The sequence below is a fragment of the Coptis chinensis genome, chromosome 6, assembly GCF_015680905.1.
Source record: "Coptis chinensis isolate HL-2020 chromosome 6, ASM1568090v1, whole genome shotgun sequence".
In the NCBI taxonomy this organism is placed as follows: Eukaryota; Viridiplantae; Streptophyta; class Magnoliopsida; order Ranunculales; family Ranunculaceae; genus Coptis; species Coptis chinensis.
The window spans coordinates 73118556-73136361 of NC_141461.1; the positions used below are offsets into that span (position 1 = coordinate 73118556).

At 36.1% G+C, this 17806-nt stretch overlaps 1 protein-coding gene across 2 annotated transcripts; it reads right to left on the reverse strand.

Moving 5' to 3' along the window:
• Window positions 1-960: 960 nt before the first annotated feature.
• LOC147494379 (chloroplast envelope quinone oxidoreductase homolog) lies at window positions 961-16371 on the reverse strand. 2 transcript variants are annotated; one of them, XM_086566008.1, is made up of 4 exons: window positions 16296-16371; window positions 13986-14127; window positions 9907-9998; window positions 961-1767 (listed from the first exon to the last, which is right to left on the reverse strand). In XM_086566008.1, exons 1-4 carry the CDS (start codon window positions 16359-16361, stop codon window positions 1078-1080), a joined length of 990 nt encoding a protein of 329 aa, XP_086422134.1. In that variant the 5' UTR covers window positions 16362-16371; the 3' UTR covers window positions 961-1077. The 2 variants fall into 2 exon arrangements, with proteins under 2 accessions (XP_086422134.1, XP_086422135.1); XM_086566009.1 differs by lacking the exon at window positions 16296-16371 and adding an exon at window positions 14202-14276.
• Between the last annotated feature and the right edge of the window lie 1435 nt (window positions 16372-17806).

Consider the following 17806-nt stretch of genomic DNA (forward strand, 5'->3'; position numbering starts at 1 on the left):
ATATATCTACAAGTGAGTTTGTTTTAGAATGAATGCAAAACACTTGATTAATTGAATGCATATACAAGAGAGCAATCATTAGAATGAAGGAAAAAATGAATTTTTCGGCATCCAACTATGACCAATTTCACATAGTGGGCAACACACACATATATTTAATTGGGCATCCAAGTTTTCAATTTTAACAATGTGGAGAGTCCGTCAATTTTCCATCAAAATACACTTAACAGTTGCTTATGTGGACACTAACTTACATACGTGGAAACAAGGTTTTCAACACAGATAGAAAAAGAAAATAAACAACGGTCATAAGCTCCAGTCAACTTACAGGTCGATGATATATTATATGTATCATCCTGACATACATGATATTATATTGTATGTCTCTTCCTGACTAAAAATTCCAGTAACAATGGTGCGAACCAAGACATAATGGTGCCCAACATGATGATAGTGGGTTACAAAACTGACTCACGGGTTGATGATATATTATATGTATCATGCATCTTGACATACACGATATTATATTGTATGTATCATCCTGACCAGAAATTCCATATAGATTAATTTTTTATGATGTTTTTTTTAAAAAAAATGCAACTGTTAAGTGTATTTGGATGGAAAACTGACGGAATCCCCACATTGTTAAAATTGAAAACTTGGATGCCCAAAGTGTTTTTTAAAAAAAATATATGTTGCCCACTATGTGAAATTGGGTAAAACCTTTGGGTGATGATACCAGAGGTTGCATTGATGATACTGATCTCACTTAAAACATGCTTGCCAATAAAAAAAAAAAAACAACAACAACAACAACCAAAATATTCTATTTTCTAGTTTTTCTTGAAGTTGGTCTAACTTGTTCTAAACGAATTCTTAATTGAGTTCTTTTACCTTTGCTTTCTGCAACGAGGTTCTAAAGTAGAAACTATGGAATTTTATCTTAGTAAATAATGCCTAGTATGGGGGAGGAATTGAACAGTAGAGGATTATCGATCACTTATATGGGTGTATTAATAAATAGGTGAGAGAAGGTGTCACCACCTACTACACAACACATACATATGTACAGATTTCTTACATTTCTACTACTACCTTTCCTGTAGCGTGGCCATCGAAGCCCTTTGACCAAGCGTCTTCGGCCATGCTCAGTGGGTATTTTGACTGCACCATTGTCTTAAGTTTCCTTTCCTTTACCAACTCAACAAGATATTCAAGGTCTTCAGCCTTGGGAAACAAAACAAATGGCACCACCTGCTTCTTAGGGAAGGTTAGTTTCCACAGCAGGAACTTCATAAAAGCAATAGGCCGAGCAGTGACATCAATCACCGTCCCATACTCGGTCAAATTTGGCTCAAACGTTGACCAAGGAATACCCAACACACACTGTATTGCTACATCATATTTCCTACCAGAGGGACTTTTGAGAGCTGCTCCCTCAGGAGTCTTATAGTCAAGAACCTCATCTGCCCCTAAACTCTTGACAAAATCAATATTCCTTGCCCCACAAGTAGCTGTAACGTGCGCGTTTCCAAGTTTTGCCAATTGGACAGCATAATGACCCACTCCACCGGAGGCAGCTGTGATTAGGACGTTAAGAGGTTTGTTACTCCCATCGAGCTTGATACCAGCAGACCTCGTGACAGCAAGGAATGCTGTTAGGCCAGCAACAGGTAATCCAGCAGCATCAACTGCTGATACTTCTGGAGGCCTCTTAATTGTCAAATGCTGAGGGGCTACAGCAAACTCAGCTAACCCACCTCCAATCTGTCATTCAAATGGACAAGGTAAGTGGAAGAGGACTGGAACATAACAACAAACCTTTCTTGATACATCTCATGAATCATCTTCAATTATAGGAAATACAGCTAGTCATGCTTGATTATTGAAATTGAATGTTTCCATTCAGAGCATGAACAGAAACTACAAAAACAAATAAAGAAATCCTTAAAGAAAGAGATTCAACAAAATTGAATAACAGCATAAAATTTGCTAATACAAGAGAAGGGATCGAACTCTGCACACTGCAGAAACACACACGCACACTCAAAGAGACCATACCCTAAACACGATTTGTAGTTTACCAGAGAACATAATTCTGACCCAACAAAAACACACTCTCAATATGCAGCTAGGGACGTCGACTGTCAATATCGCGGGAACGCTCTAGTACTCGAGCTAAAACATCAACAAGAAGTCATCATCATATCATTAATCAAGACCTTCGTTAATAGACAGATTTGCTAGGCCGTTTTATGCAAATCGACTTCCTCCACGTGACTAAAGAACTATGTTTCTTACGTTCTCACATGGTTACCTCCACTGTGCATGGAAGAAAAAAATGTACTTCTTTACAAAAATGACAAGGCTGGTTTTACAATGGAATCCACCTAATAATCCAACCATCAAAGTTAACACTGACGATGGAGCAGTAAGGGCGAATCCTGGACCTGAAGGCATTGGAGTCACATTCAAAGACCACAAAGGAGTCTCTCTTCTCGTCTAGGATCAATGGGAGTACGTAACTACAAGCTACTGGGCGGAATGTTTGGTCATAAGTGAGGGTATTGAGGTTGCAGCTAATAAGGGATGTCATGACATCTAGCTAGCAAAAACTGTTGGAGAATAGATTAGATATTCTCTTTGATTTCATTGGTTGTTCTTTCCATATTTGTAATATAGGATATTCTAGTATTTAGGAAACTTTGTAATCTTTACACTATAAAATTGGGGTTTTTAGGTTTGGGTGCTAATAATAGTTTGTTTATTAGGGTTTGGTCCAGAAAAGCTTGAATATTAGGGTTTAGTCCTATTTCGGGTTCTTGACTATAAGTCAACTCAGTTGACTGTGGTCAATGTGCTTGTATTTTTAAAATGTCAATAATACCCCTCGTGTGCAACATCACGTGAATATATAAATTAGACTTTGATACAAGAAGTAAGGTAATCTTCTCGGACTTGGTCCCTACTGTTATTTGACAAATTAGAGTTTAGTCCTATTTGTCAACCATTAAAAAGCCCAATCTCCCAAAATCAAAACCCTCCAAATCCTCTCAGATGGCAACAGTACCAGGAGCATTGATATGGGAGTTGGTGTGTGACTCATTTGATGGTGAATTGGGTCTTGAAAAGGTGTTTGTGAAGGAAAACGTGATGGATGTGGATGAAAGCAAGCCGATGGTATCGAGAAAGGTGTCTGAATCATTTGATGGTTTGGAGGTGAAACCCGATTTGAATCTTGGTAAGAAGGAAGATAAGATGGAGGTAGACCGAATGGAGTCAGACGTAAGTGATGGAATAAAAGTGGAAGCTACTTTGTATGGATACTTAAAAGAAGGGTTTGGTGAAGGAAGAAGTAAAGGAATCCGATCGATGTGAACTAAAAAAGGAGCCTGACTCATGTGATGGTTCAAAGGTGAAACTGGAGAATATTGAAAAGAAGGGTTTGGTTAAGGAAGAGCCTTTTGATGTTGATCAGTACCAGCCTAAAAGACCCAAAAATGAGCATGACGATGTAACAAGTTTGAAGACTAACTACTTTTCATCTTATCGTCCTAGTCAGAATACTAGTCCTGCTTCTGTGAAGGAAGAAAAGAAACCAGTTGTGAATAATCTTGATGATGGAGAGTTTCGATCTGGATGAGCCCGATTGGTTATTAGTTGGAAGGAGTACTGTTGCAGGGATATCGACGCATCGAGGGAAGAAATTAGAATTCAATGAGATTGTTTATGTTGCTTTTCTTTCTACCGCATTGACAAAGATGACTAAGATAGTTCGCTTTTCAACCAAGCGTTCTGGAGAGGTATGCAAATCTCACTTAGAAAGGAAATTCTAATAGTTGACAATCTAATAGTTGACAAGTAGGACTAAACTCTAATTTGTCAAACAACAGTAGGCACCAAGTCCTAGAAGATTACTTTATTTCTTGTATTAAAGTCTAACTTATATATTCACGTGATATTGCACGCGAGGGGTATTATTGGCATTTCAAAAATACAAGCAGATTAACCACAGTCAATTGAGTTGACTTATAGTCAAGAACCCGAAGTAGGACCAAACCCTAATATTCAAGCTTTGGACCAAACCCTGATAAACAAACTATTATTATGACCCAGACCTAAATATTGGCCTCTGTCTTTGTTCTGGACAAGCCTTTACAATTACATTACAATTTGGTATCGGAGCAATGTCTCGATCCAATCAAATCTACATTTCTTTTTGATTTTTTTGTTAGAAGGCGAAATTTTTTCAATAGAAGCAATCAATCATTGATTTAGACGACTCAGTAATGTCATAGACTCATAGTCATATTTTTTTTTCGGGCAGAAAAGATTTGGAGTTGTGGTACTTTGTTTTTAGCAGAGAAGAGTGTTCTTCCACGTGCTAAAGTTTACTGATTTGCTATCTTCAAAGTTAAAGAGCACCCTATTTTTAACAACTAGAAGACAAAATATATCAATGTTTAATTTACTGATAAGTTTTTTGCACTCAAGGTCACATGTTGGTCGGTGCTTCTATGTTGGATGGAGAATACTAACTAGAAATCATTTTTTTTCCCTCTCCAAATGGCTGGGTTCTTTATGGGGTTCCGGAGTTCGATCGGTTTGTTGGAACTTCATATCTATTTGACACAGTACAAGCAGACTGTACGTCTCTATTTCTTTCTTGCCTACTGTAGTGATCGATATCGGTAAGCATTATTGGTCGTGTCTTTTTTGAAGATTCAACTATTTTTTTTCTTGGAGTTGCATCTTTTTTTACTATCTGCGGTAATCCGATAGCAGTATTAGTGGCCGTGGGTTTTTCAGCAAATTCTTCTTGCCAGTGAAATTTTTCGTATCTTCTTTAAAGCCTGACTACAACTGTTTCTTTCTGATGTTTGTTTGGTTGCTTCATTTCAATGAATTCTCTACAGTGGTTCGCGAGATTTGCTATTGATTAGTACGAGATGACTAATAATCTATCTGCTTCAATAAATTTTCATCAAATGAATTCTAAGCTTGATCAGCTTATCTCTTTGGTTCAAAGTTCTTACTTGCGGAATTCTGGTAAGCCTGTTGCTATGTCTGCCTCACGTACATATACTGCTCCACCTACTTGTGTCCTTGATTCAGGGGCTAGTGATCATATAATGGGTGAGTCAAATTTATTTATATCAACTGCATCCAATACTGATAATCGATATGTATGTCTAGCTGATGGGTCATCCACCCCTATTATTAGTAAAGGTGAGATTCCCCTTTCATCATCTATTATGTTGCAGTCTGTCCTACATGTACTTGAACTTGCTCTGAATTTGTTATCGGTTAGTAGATTAGCAAAAAATTTGAACTGTGCAGTAAATTTTCTTTCTGATCGTTGTCTTATAAAAGTCTGTGGTACGGGGGTAATTCTTGGCAGGGGGTTTGAGCTTGATGAACTGTACTATTTTAGGGATCCACCCCCTACACCATCTACACCTATCACTGTATTGCAAGCATCTGTGTTGCCAGAACAAGGTTCCCATGATTTCTCTTTACAGTCCGTGAGTTTGTGGCATGCTCGTTTAAGACATGTTAACTTCCAGTATCTCTGCTTGATGTTTCCTGATCTGATGAGAGCTTGCAAATCTTAGAAGTTTCATTGTCATATATGTGAATTGTCTAAGCATACTCATTCTACTTCTATTTCTCTGATGCATCGTTCACCATGTACATTAGATCTTATCCACTCAGATGTGTGGGGATCGTCTCCAGTGAACTCTTGGTCAGGGGGTCGATATTATGTTACTTTTATTGATGATCATAGTAGATGTACTTGGGTCTATCTACTAAAGAAAAAATCTGAGGTGCTTACCTCTTTTACCAAATTTCTTCAAATGATTAAGACTCAATATATTGTTATGGTTAGGGGCTTTCGTTCTGACAATGCTAAGGAATATTTATCAGATGCTTTTGTGTCTCAATTGAATCAGTTGGGCATTATTCAACAACTTTCTAATACCTACACGCCTGAGCAGAATGGTGTTGCTGAACAAAAAAATCGGAGTCTCATGGTTGTTGTTCGTTGTCTTTTGTCTAACATGAATGTCCCAAAATCTTATTGGCGTATGGTTGTTCTCACTACTGTGCATCTTTTCAACCGCACTCCAAGTCGTGTTTTACATGGTAAATCCCCTTTCCATGTTCTTCATCCTGATAGAGTTTTATTCTCTATTGTTCCCAAAGTATTTGGCTGTGTGTGTTTCATGCAAAATCAGAGCCCTACTCATACAAAGTTAGATGATAAAGCTATTAAATGTATCTTTCTAGGGTACACTCATTTCTCAAAAGGATATCGGTGTTATGATCTTTTAGCATGAAAGTTGTATTATACTATGGATGTTACATTTCTAGAGGATACACCTTTCTTTTTAAGTAATCCACCTTTACAGGGACCGTTTGTATCAAGTTCTTCTTTACCTGCAAATGACAACTTTGTCCTTGTTCAATCTTTACCGGTGATTGATAATGACTCTCATCCATTTGAAGATCATGTACAGGTTTACCCTCGGCTACACCACCGCCACTTATGCCTAAGTCCTCTAATTTGGGTCTATATATCTCCTTTGCGTACTTCTGATATTGTTGTTGAGCTGACTTCTAGATATGATTCACCAATTACATCACTGATACCACCACCACCACCTCCACCACCTCTTCAGTCTCCACGAGACAGACATCCACCTGACTGTTTCATTACTACATGTTGTACTCACCATTCTATTAGCAAGTTTGTGTCTTATTAGGGACTTTCTGATTCTTATCAAGCTATCTTGGCTGCAACATCTTCTATCTCCATCCCTAGATCTGTTTCTGAAGCTTTTCATGATCCACACTAGATTGCTGCAATGCAATGTGAAATGGAAGCACTGGAACAAAATCACACATGGGATATGGTTTCTCTACCACTTGGTGAGAAAATAGTTCAATGTAAATGGGTGTTTTCTATTAAGTATTTTGCAGATGGTACTGTGGATCGTTTCAAGGCACAGTTAGTTGCAAAGGGGTTTACTTAGATTCCTGGTAAGGATTTTGGTGATACATTTGCTCTGGTGGCTAAACTTTCCTCTGTGTGGCTCTTGATCTCTTTGGCATCTTCTCATTCTTGGCCTCTATATCAGTTGGACGTCAAGAATTTTTTTCTCCATGGTAATCTTACTGAGACTATTATATGGATCCTTCATCCGGTTTTCGCGGTGAGGGGGAGTATGCTGGGAAAGTGTGTTGTCTTCGAAAATCTCTATATGGGTTGAAACAGTCACCTCGTGCTTGGTTTTCCCATTTCAGCCAAGTGGTATTGTCTTTTGGGTTCAGACGGTGCCAATCTGATCATACTTGTTTTGTTCGAAAGAACAAGTTTTGACATCGTGTCCTATTTCTTGTGTATGTTGATGATATTATTGTTACAGGCGACGACATTCTTGGTATTGCTAAGGTGAAATTTGATTTGAACAAGGCATTTGATGTGAAAGATTTGGTCCCCCTTAGCTACTTTTTAGGTATTGAGGTAGCACATTCTCGACATGGGATATCTCTCTTTAAGAGGAAGTATATTCTAGACTTGTTGAAGGACACATGCATGCTAGGTTGTAGACCAACATTGTCACCTATGGATCCTAATACAAAGCTCTCATCTGAGTCTGGAGAATTGCTTTCTGATCCATTTCAGTATTAACGTTTGGTTGGGAGATTGATTTACTTGACTAACACCAGGCCTGATATAGCATTTGTGGTTAGCGTTGTTAGTCAATTTATGCATGTTCCTCGTACATCTCACTTGGATGTTGTTTATCATATCTTGAGATATCTCAAGTCATGTCCAGGACTTGGTCTGTTTTATGCGTCAGGTAGACAATCGGGGTTGTCTTGTTATACTAATGCAAACTATGTTGGTTCCAAGACAAATAGACGATCAACATCTGGTTTATGTACTTTCTTTGGGTCACACTTGATATCTTGGAAGAGTAAGAAACATAATGTTACTTCTAGATCTTCTGCAGAGGTCAAATATCGTGCGATGGCTTAGGGGACTTGTGAGCTTATTTGGCTACGTTCACTCTATGATGAGTTAGGTTTTCCTGTAGGACCTTCTTCCAAGTTGTTATGCGATAACAACTCAGTCATAATGCTTTCTTCTGATTCTGTGCTTCATGAGCGAACGAAACATATTGAAGTAGATATACATTTTATACGAGAGAAGGTCAAAGCTAGTGTTATTGTTCCAATGTTTGTTCGATCGGTAGACCAGACAACAGATATGGTCACAAAGCTAGTTGGACCCTCATTGCTCAAGCGTTCCATTGTCAAGCTGGGCTTGACGGATATCTTCGCTCCAGCTTGAGGGGGAGTGTTGGAGAATACTAACTGGAGATCATTTTTTTTTCTCTCCAAATGGCTGGGTTCTTTATAGGTTTCTGGAGTTCGATCGGTTTGATGCAACTTCATATCTATTTGATGCAGTACAAGACTATATGTAACACGTCTCTATTTCTTTCTTGCCTACAATTAAAACAAATTAATAGAAACGACATGTCGACATAACAAGGTACTGATGGTAGGCCGAAAACCTAATAACAACATTTTCTTATTTTCTCTTTTCTTTTTTGGTCAATTCATTCTTGTTAAAGAACTGAGCTCATTTTGTCTAATAATCTACTTATGTATACATGTACTGCTTTTACTTGAATAGGTTGTGCGATGAAATTAAAAGTGATGACCTATCAGCTGTGAAAGATTTTATATTCTTTATATTTAGTGTTCATAACAAAGTAAATGATCTGAAGTCGATCTGAAGTACTATATATTCTCCAAGTATGCCAGATGACCAACCAAAGATCGACAATAAAAGAGTATGCACATTTCTTCTTATAAATCCTAGATACCCGTTTAGCATGCCTTTTGGTTGTGACTTATTTGGCAGTCCTTGACTTCATGCAGATTGAATTCATGCTAGAAACTATATTGGATATCAAGAACAACAAGAGAAGGGCTAAAGAGGATCCTGCTAATTAATTGTTTTTCTTCACTAGGTACCACTCAAAACGATATGAATATATACACTGGTTTCTTTAATGATTAGAATTTTTGGAACCCAAGTTTGTGGGTGTCAAGATCTTGTGAAAATATAAGTTGCACATGGTTGGTATATGAGCCTAGAGCATTTTGTTGTTTTTTATTACGTTTTACTATGGATGAGTGGAATAATTTGATTACTAAAGTTTACTATTTTACTTAGTTGGTGTGGGCATTTAGAACACTTTGTTGTTTTTCATTACTTTTCGTTGTGTGGATGAATGGAAGAATTTAATTTCTAGAGTTTACTAGAGTTATGGATGAATGGAAGAACTCAGGTGATACATTGTGGAGTAAAAAAGGTTCAGGTATAGGTATATGCAGCAGTACAGGTGGCCCTACATATAAAAAGGTAAGAAAAGCCATTTTTTTTATACAATAAAAATTCATTAGTAATTGATACATAACCTTTAGCAATAAAAAATTAGTAACGGTTTTCAAATGTTAGAAAGAGAATATTATTAACACTTTAACACTTTATCAGTTGCAAACAAATGATGTGCAAAATTAACAAACGTTGATAATGAATTGTAAAAAAATTTATGTGTTACTGAAATTAATTTAAGTAACATATAAGATCCGTGACCAAATTGAGTAATGGATAATAAATGTGACCAATATCCGTTACTGTTGATTTGTCACGCTTTTGTGTCAATACAAGATAACCATTACTAATATTTTTTGTAACAGATTTATAGCCGTTACAAATCGGCTGTTATGGTGTGGTGTAATGTAATTTTAAAATAATAATGATGATAACAATGATATGAATAATCTTTTCAAAATATAACATTATTTCAAGTAAGCACTCACAGAATGGCGAAGCATCGCTACAACTTTGTCACCAACACTTAAAGTTGTGACACCAAGACCAACTTCTACCACGTCTCCTGCTACATCAGTAGCTATCACATGCACAAGATGTGTTAGAACACAAAATCAAAAATACATACTACAAATACACAAAGTAATAGATATAATCCCTCTATACATGCACATATCGTTTACCCCTGCTCTTACTACTACTTCTTGGAACCCCACACAAATCATATTCATCAATCCAACCGTAGAATAGGTTGTCCATGTCGCTAAGATAAACCTCACAATAAATTAAATTTAACACTATGAAAAGTCGAATCAAAGAAACATTAAAATTTCACCATTCTAAAATTGTCATTTCTAAGTTAAATTTTCAATAGGTTACGAAATTCTGTCAGATGGAAGGATTGTTCTACTGTATTTAGCAGGAGTAAGAACTGAGAGTAGGGAAAAACAATACTACGGCACACCAGTTTTTATTATGTATTCCAAACTCTCGAGCTTGAAGAAAATACTTAAGAGGTGGTCCAAAAGCAATTTCTCTAAATTTCATGACAGAATAACTGAAGCGAGAAAAGATATGTTTAAACTTCATAAACTACTTCATGATGATCCAGCTAACATTACTATTGCGCAGAAAGAGAAAGAGGCTCGGGGTATTTATATACATTTATCTATGATGGAGCAAGTAGATTTTCAGCAGAAAACTGATTGTGATTGGATGGTATTTGGTGATCGATGCAATGCCTACTTCTTCAATGCTATAAAATAAAGAAAAGCTAAAAATTGTATTTGGGTCTATTGAGAATTCTCATGGAGTGAGAATCAATAATACGAAGCAAGTAGCAAAGGAGTTTCTAAACTCTTACAAAGAGTTACTAGGTCACCAAGATGAAGCTGAAATAAATAAATGATCGATTCTTTCAGGACCTTCAAGTTTCAGGCACTTTTAAGCAGCAACAGAAGGATGACCTTGAACTAGATGTCTCAGAAACTGAAATCTTGGAAGCACTCTTTGATATTGAAGACAACAGTGATCCTGGTCCAGATGATTACAATGTATTTTTTTTCAAAAAATATTGGAGCATTGTGGGAGTATACTTCATCTTAGCAGTCGAGTACATATTCTCTCACTCTCATATTCCTAAATGCATTAACTATATGTTCATCAACTTAATCCCTAAAGTGAAAAATCCTTCGAAAGTAGCTGACTATAGACCTATATCTTGTACTAATGTCATTTATAAATACTTTACTAAAGTCATTACTAACATACTTAAGCATGTTATATATGACTTAGTGGCTCCTATCCAATCTGCATTCATTCCAAGTAGGAGCATACATGACAATCTTCTTCTTGCTCATGAGATGCTCAGAAGTTACTCGAGGCAGCATGGCACCCCAAGATGCACTCTAAAGGTGGATCTCCAAAAGGCTTTTGATTGAGTTCACTAGGATTCTATACTTCTCATTCTCAACAAGCTGAACTTCCCTGACAAGCTAAAGACATGGATCAAAATATGCTTTACCACTCCATTTTACTCTATTATCTTCGATGGAGAACCTTTGGGGTTCTTTCAAGGGAAGAAAGGCTTAAGACAGGGTGATCCAATGTCACCCTACCTTTTCGTGCTGATCATGGAAACTCTTAACTCACTCCTTCAAATAGGACAACATAGAAGAGATATAAAGCCTCATCCATGTTGCAAAAGAACAAAAATCACCCACTTATACTTTGCAGATGATGTCTTAATCTTTATCAAAGGACATGAGGGTTCTATAGGAGCTTTGAAACTTATTCTGGAGGATTTCTCAAGGGCAACTAGACTGCATCTGAATTTTCATAAATCCACCATACTCACAGGTAGACTCTCTCAAGCAGAAGGCACTCATCTTGCTCACATTATGGGCGCGCAGTTGATCTCTCCTCCAGTCAAATATCTTGGCCTTCCTCTGGTTTCAGCAATAATTAGAATCAAGGATTGCTTGTCTTTGATTGAAAAAACTACCATGAAGGTTGAGAATTGGAAAGATAGATTTCTGAGCCATGCAGGAAGGTTACAACTAATCATTTCAATTTTAGCATCTTTCCACATTTATTGGGCAAAAACTTTTATACTACCGCAATGTGTCCTGATCATGGTAGCGAAGATTTGTGCCAAGTTCTTATGGAATGGATCCCAATTGGGGAAAAAGATGCATCAATCCAGCAGGGAAAATATTCAATATCTTCATATGGAAGGAGGATTGGTTATTCAAGATCCCATTATCTGGAATCGAGCAGCTTACTGTGGTCTTATCTACAAACTTGCTTGTAAACAACATGGCTTATGGATCTCTTGGACATGGGCAGAACATATTAAAGAGAAATTTTTCTGGACTATGGAAGTGCCTAGGGACTGTTCCTGGACTTGGAGAAGTATACTCAACAACAGAAAAAATGCAATGAATCTCCTTAGATATATATAGCATTGCAACAGGTGAACAAGCTCTTTTATGGCATGATCCATGTTGCAAGAATGACTCTTTGATCAACCTACAAGCTACAAAAGATTGTTGGAAATTTCCTATAGATGCAAAGGTTAGTTCACTTATTACTAATGGCCATTGGAATCATTTTGTACTACATCTCCCAGATGCAGATCTTAAGGATGCTATTTTAACAACTGACATTAATTCATATCTAAATGAAGACAAAGTAGTATGGTTGAACTCCCCGCCAAGTGTATTTTCATCTAAAGCTGCATATCATGCCCTTAGGGGAAAACGCAGCAAGCAAAATTGGTGCACAAAGGTCTAGGGAAAGTTGGTTCAGCCAAAATATTCCTTCAATGGTTGGCAACTTTTTTCAGGGAGTCTGCCTACTCAAGATAGACTTATTCACAAAAAAAGTTCTTACAACTTCTTCATGTTGTTTCTGTGACTCTTCAAAGGAAAATTCAAAGCATCTTTTCTTTGATTGCCATTTTTCAAAAAATATCTGGTCAATATATATAGTGAAGAATACTCTATGTCTGGGAAGAACAGTGAAAGATGCTAACGGAGAGTGGTGTGATGTTATCAATACTTGCAGGAAACAAAATACGCAAGCTGAAATTTATAAAGTGTATGTTTGTGCCGCTATAGGACACATTTGGAAGGAGAGAAATGCTAGGAGATTCAAGAATTGCTCAAACACTTGGAGGCATGTTGCAGATTCTATCCTCAAATAAATGAAAGTTTATTTGGGAATAAGAATAGATACTATTTTGGACAGTCCAGAAACAAGAAGCTTGCTCACTAGACTTGACATTCAAGTTAAGTTCAAGTCCAAGACTCCTATTCAGTGTAAATGGAAGTTTCCTCCCCCAGGATATACAAAACTGAACACGGATGGCTCTGTGAAAATGAACAGTGTCGGCTATGGAGGTTTTGGCATTGATCATCTTGGTAATGTTATATTTACCTAGAGGAGGATCTCAAAAATCAGTTTTATTTCAAGAAGTTAAAGCAATCGAGATCGATCTTCTTCTCTGCCATCAACATGATAATTTTTCTAAGGTTTTAGTTTGTACGGACTCTCTTAGAGCAGTCCAAATTCTTAAAGGCACAAAAATTGCTCCATGGTACTGTTGTAATTTAGTTGATGCTATTAGATTTCATGTTTCCAAGCTACACGAGGTCCTTTTCTCTCATGTTTATAGGGAAGTAAACCAGAGTGCAGATTACTTAGCTAACTTATCTAACTCTATAGATGACTTAAAAAAAACAAAAAAAAACATTAAGTTAAATTTCTAAGTTACACTTCCGTTTCCGACACGGATATGTTTATTTATTTATGGTAAAAACTACTATTCGACACGGATATAGGATATGAAGACATGGCAAAATACCAAAAATTCATGTACATCCCTCAGACATGGATACATCGACATGTATCGGCACGAATTATTTTTAGCTTATGGTGTACATGTCCATACTTGAGTAAATTTAGAATGAATAACAAATGTACTATCATAGTTATAAATAATAAGCCAAACGCCCATAATGGAGAATGATGAATGTATAGTAACTTAAAGATTGTCATAATGTACCAGGTATGTAAGGGAACCTGCGTGGCAAGATGAGTCGCAACATTCCTTTCTGAATTGACCAATCAATTGCATTTAGACTTGTGGCATCTATTTTAAGCAGAACTTCATCTTTTTGAGGACGAGGAACCAGAACCTCTACATGCTGCCACCAGGCACAAAATTCAGGTTAGTTCTCATTCGCCGCCATCAAGAGAAAGAAAGAAAGAAAGAAGTTACCAAGAGAACTAGCGGTTTGCAAAGAAAGTGCAATCACGTGGGGAAGGAGAAATACAGTAGATCGGTAATTCAATTTTGCAATTTGTTTTAATTTCATCATACTAAAAGTCTAATTTATCTCTGGCTTAATGCACAATTCCAATATTTTTATAAATTTACCTTTAATTTATAGGGTAAAAAAGGAAGAAAAAAGTAGACACCGAGATAAGGGTGGTTGTTTGTACCGTTGTTTACCAGTACTAGCTTGTTATGCAAGACTTAAATTTATTAAAAGTGCTTAAATGGCAATTGCTGACTTAGTAAAAAAAAATGGCAATTGCTAAAGGTTGACTCCCTTTATGGAGTATAGACAGAGTAAAGGCGTTTGGAAGAGGTCACAAAGGGGCGGAACCAGGAGCCTTAGAATTGGGGTGCAATAATACGTGAGATATTTGGAGAAAAGAAACGAAAAGGACGTAGCCGTAGCTACCAAAAAATGTTGAGAGATGGGTTTATGGATTAGCGTTCTTAGCCAATTGGAAAGCATCCTCGTCATGTCCTCTTTCTTTTCTTGCAAAATCCTTATAGCTAGTTACAAGTGCAGTGATAGAGTTTTCAAATGTTTGGGGATACGGTGCATTCTGCGTTCCATCTTAACAGTTAACACATATCCTTTAGTAGGCTAAAATAAGCAACGATTAAGTATTGAGAATAAGTGTCATGAAACTCTAATATTTCTGTAGATGCTGCAGCAAAGAGAGCTTATAGATTACCATGCATTAAAGGCAGCCTGATAATTGGCTACGTATAGGTAAAACCGTTGAACTAATGAACTTTATAGATATAGTGATTTGGACTTACAGCTTGAGAGTGCTTTCTCTTAAACGGACATATCTGTTAACAGATATGTTTGTGGGAAACTTATATAGTGTCTTGAATGTACAACTCATATAGTGATTTTAATTGATTAGTTTTCGATTATTAACTTGTTTAACTGACGACACTATATATATAAATTGTGCAAGACACTAAATAAACTGCTCAAAACACTATATAACATGTTTGTTTAAGAGAAAACTTGTACTTCCATTAGCACAGAAAAGCGGTTTAATTTTTGTAACTGTTTTAAAAAACTTTTTGTCACCGTCGTATCCTGAATTGTCACAAATGCTTTAATAACCTTGTGGGTAGTGCACTGGCTTAACCAGGAATGAGGGGTGGAAAAGAAATACAGTTTCTTATCTAAGTCATACGCTATGACTCTATGAGTACTCGAAGCTAGTAATCATTAGGCTCTGTTTGGCAGCAACTATTTACCTGGCATTAGATAGTCCATATACAGTAGATATGTAAACAAGTCAAGACTACTGTGGAAGATGTTTGGTATCATTTTTGTTCTTCCTGGCAATCCACAAGATAATCATTTTTCTCAAAAAATAAATAAATAAATAAATAAAAACAATTATTGAAATTGAATACCAACCTAAAAAAAGAAAATCAATATTTACTACTGAAAGAGTATGTTTATACAAGTAATAACTTCAAAATGAATACCCATCATCCAAATCGGCCAAACAAATTATGATCTAACATGGATTAAAGAAACCCCAAGTTATACATAGCTCATCTTCAAAACTTCTTAACCAAAATACGTTGTGAGAAGAGAGAGAGAGGTGATGGGTGGAGAGAGATTGTGAGAAAAGATTTTTAAGAGTTTAAATTACTAGTAGAAAGCTTAATGGAGAAGAAGAGGAACTGAAGAAGCGCGTCCCCTATTTTCTCTTACTTTTTTCATGTTTTAATTGATGTCTTTTTGGTTTTACTCCTAATGGATACCGTTATACAGACTTTTGTGGTTGGGCCAACCAACTAATGGCATACGGTCTACAGAATTGGGCCCAAAATATATTAACCAAATATAAAAAAAATAGGATAGTGCACCCTAACCCATGAATAGATTGGGCTAAACGTGCTACCAAACAGAGCCCAGTAGAGTTGCTAATAGAATAAGAGTAATAATCTGAAACTCAAAGAATTTTAACAAAAAACAATGTTAAGATTACATCAACTAAAACAAGCAGAGATAAATGAGATAACAACGGAATAATAATTTACCTTCAAGGCTGCAGCACCACCACCATAACCATCGAAACGAACAGCATGCATAAGCTTACCAGCCATGTCAAGAAAGGCCCTATTAAAAGTAGACTAATAAGTATTTATGGAACTGCTTATTATATATATAGAGTATAAAATGAACAGTTTTTGCTTACGTACTGATCTCTCTGCGGCACAAGTGTGCATGCATTGTTCTTGCTTCAGAAGGCTTTATTGGGTTGGTAGTTGATACCGGTAATATCAAACAATTTTAATTCGTTTCAACAAAAATTAAGATGGTAGCAAATAAAGGAAATAAGCAAAAAAGTGACCTTTTTCTGCACCTAGCACCAACAAATAAGTTGGGTCATTGTCGTTTTATATTTTTTTATAGATATTGTTTTGGTGTACAATATCTCTATTAGTAGAGTACATTTTAATTAATCTGGACATTTAAATTGGACCAGTTTTTTTTCTACCACTAAATACTTTTGATAAAATATTTAAACAAATTATTGAATGCCTTTAAAAATGACTATTTCGTCATTACAAATGTTACTACCGTTTATACTCTTAAGATGATAGAGTTTATGACTATTTAATACCACGTACTTTCATTTTTTTTCCTAAATAGTATCTGTACTTTTTTTCTCGCATATTAGTACCACGAACTCTCAATTTGTTTCATTTTAGTACTTCAGTCTCTTTTCCGTCTCAATTCGTCTAATTTCGCTAACGGCGTGTGCTTGGTTTCTCTAATTAGAGATGCTAAATATCCCAATTAGTTACATAGACACAAATTAATTGAGTCTCTTGCCTTTCCACGTGTTTGTAATTTGTGTCAATGTACCTAATTGGGTTATTTAGCCTCGTTAATTAGAGAAACCAAGCTCACCGTTAGCTAATTAGAGAAACACGTGAGCTCGCCGTTAGCGAAATTAAACGGATTGAGACGGAAAATAGACTGAGGTACAAAATTGAAACAAATTGAGAGTTCAGAGGTACTAATAGGCTAATAGGTGAGAAAAAAAATACGGGTACTATTTAAGAAAAAAAATAAAAGTACGTGATACTAAATAGTCATAAACTTAAGATGATATAATACCCTTAAAGATAATACCTACCAACAAAAAAATACCCTTAATTGAAGTTTGTGTAAATTCAAGTCGAATATCAAATACACTCACCATTTCAATTATATTGTACGCTTACCATTAATACAAACTTTATTACTATTAATGTCAACTTTTTATTGCAGGAAACCATCATTCTCACGTACATTCTTCTCCCTTTCTCTCTCAAATCTCCCCTCACAATTAAAACATTTTTCAAAAAATATTAGAAGGTCTGGATAAGAAAACCATCATTTTCTTCTCTAGATCAGGTAGAATGATGGGTCATTGTCGTTTTAAATTTTTGATGGATATTGTTTTGGTGTACAATATACATGTAAAGTACATACTCAGAGAAAAATGAGGATTGATGCACGAAAAAGGAACATGTCATAAGAATAAATGACATAATTTATG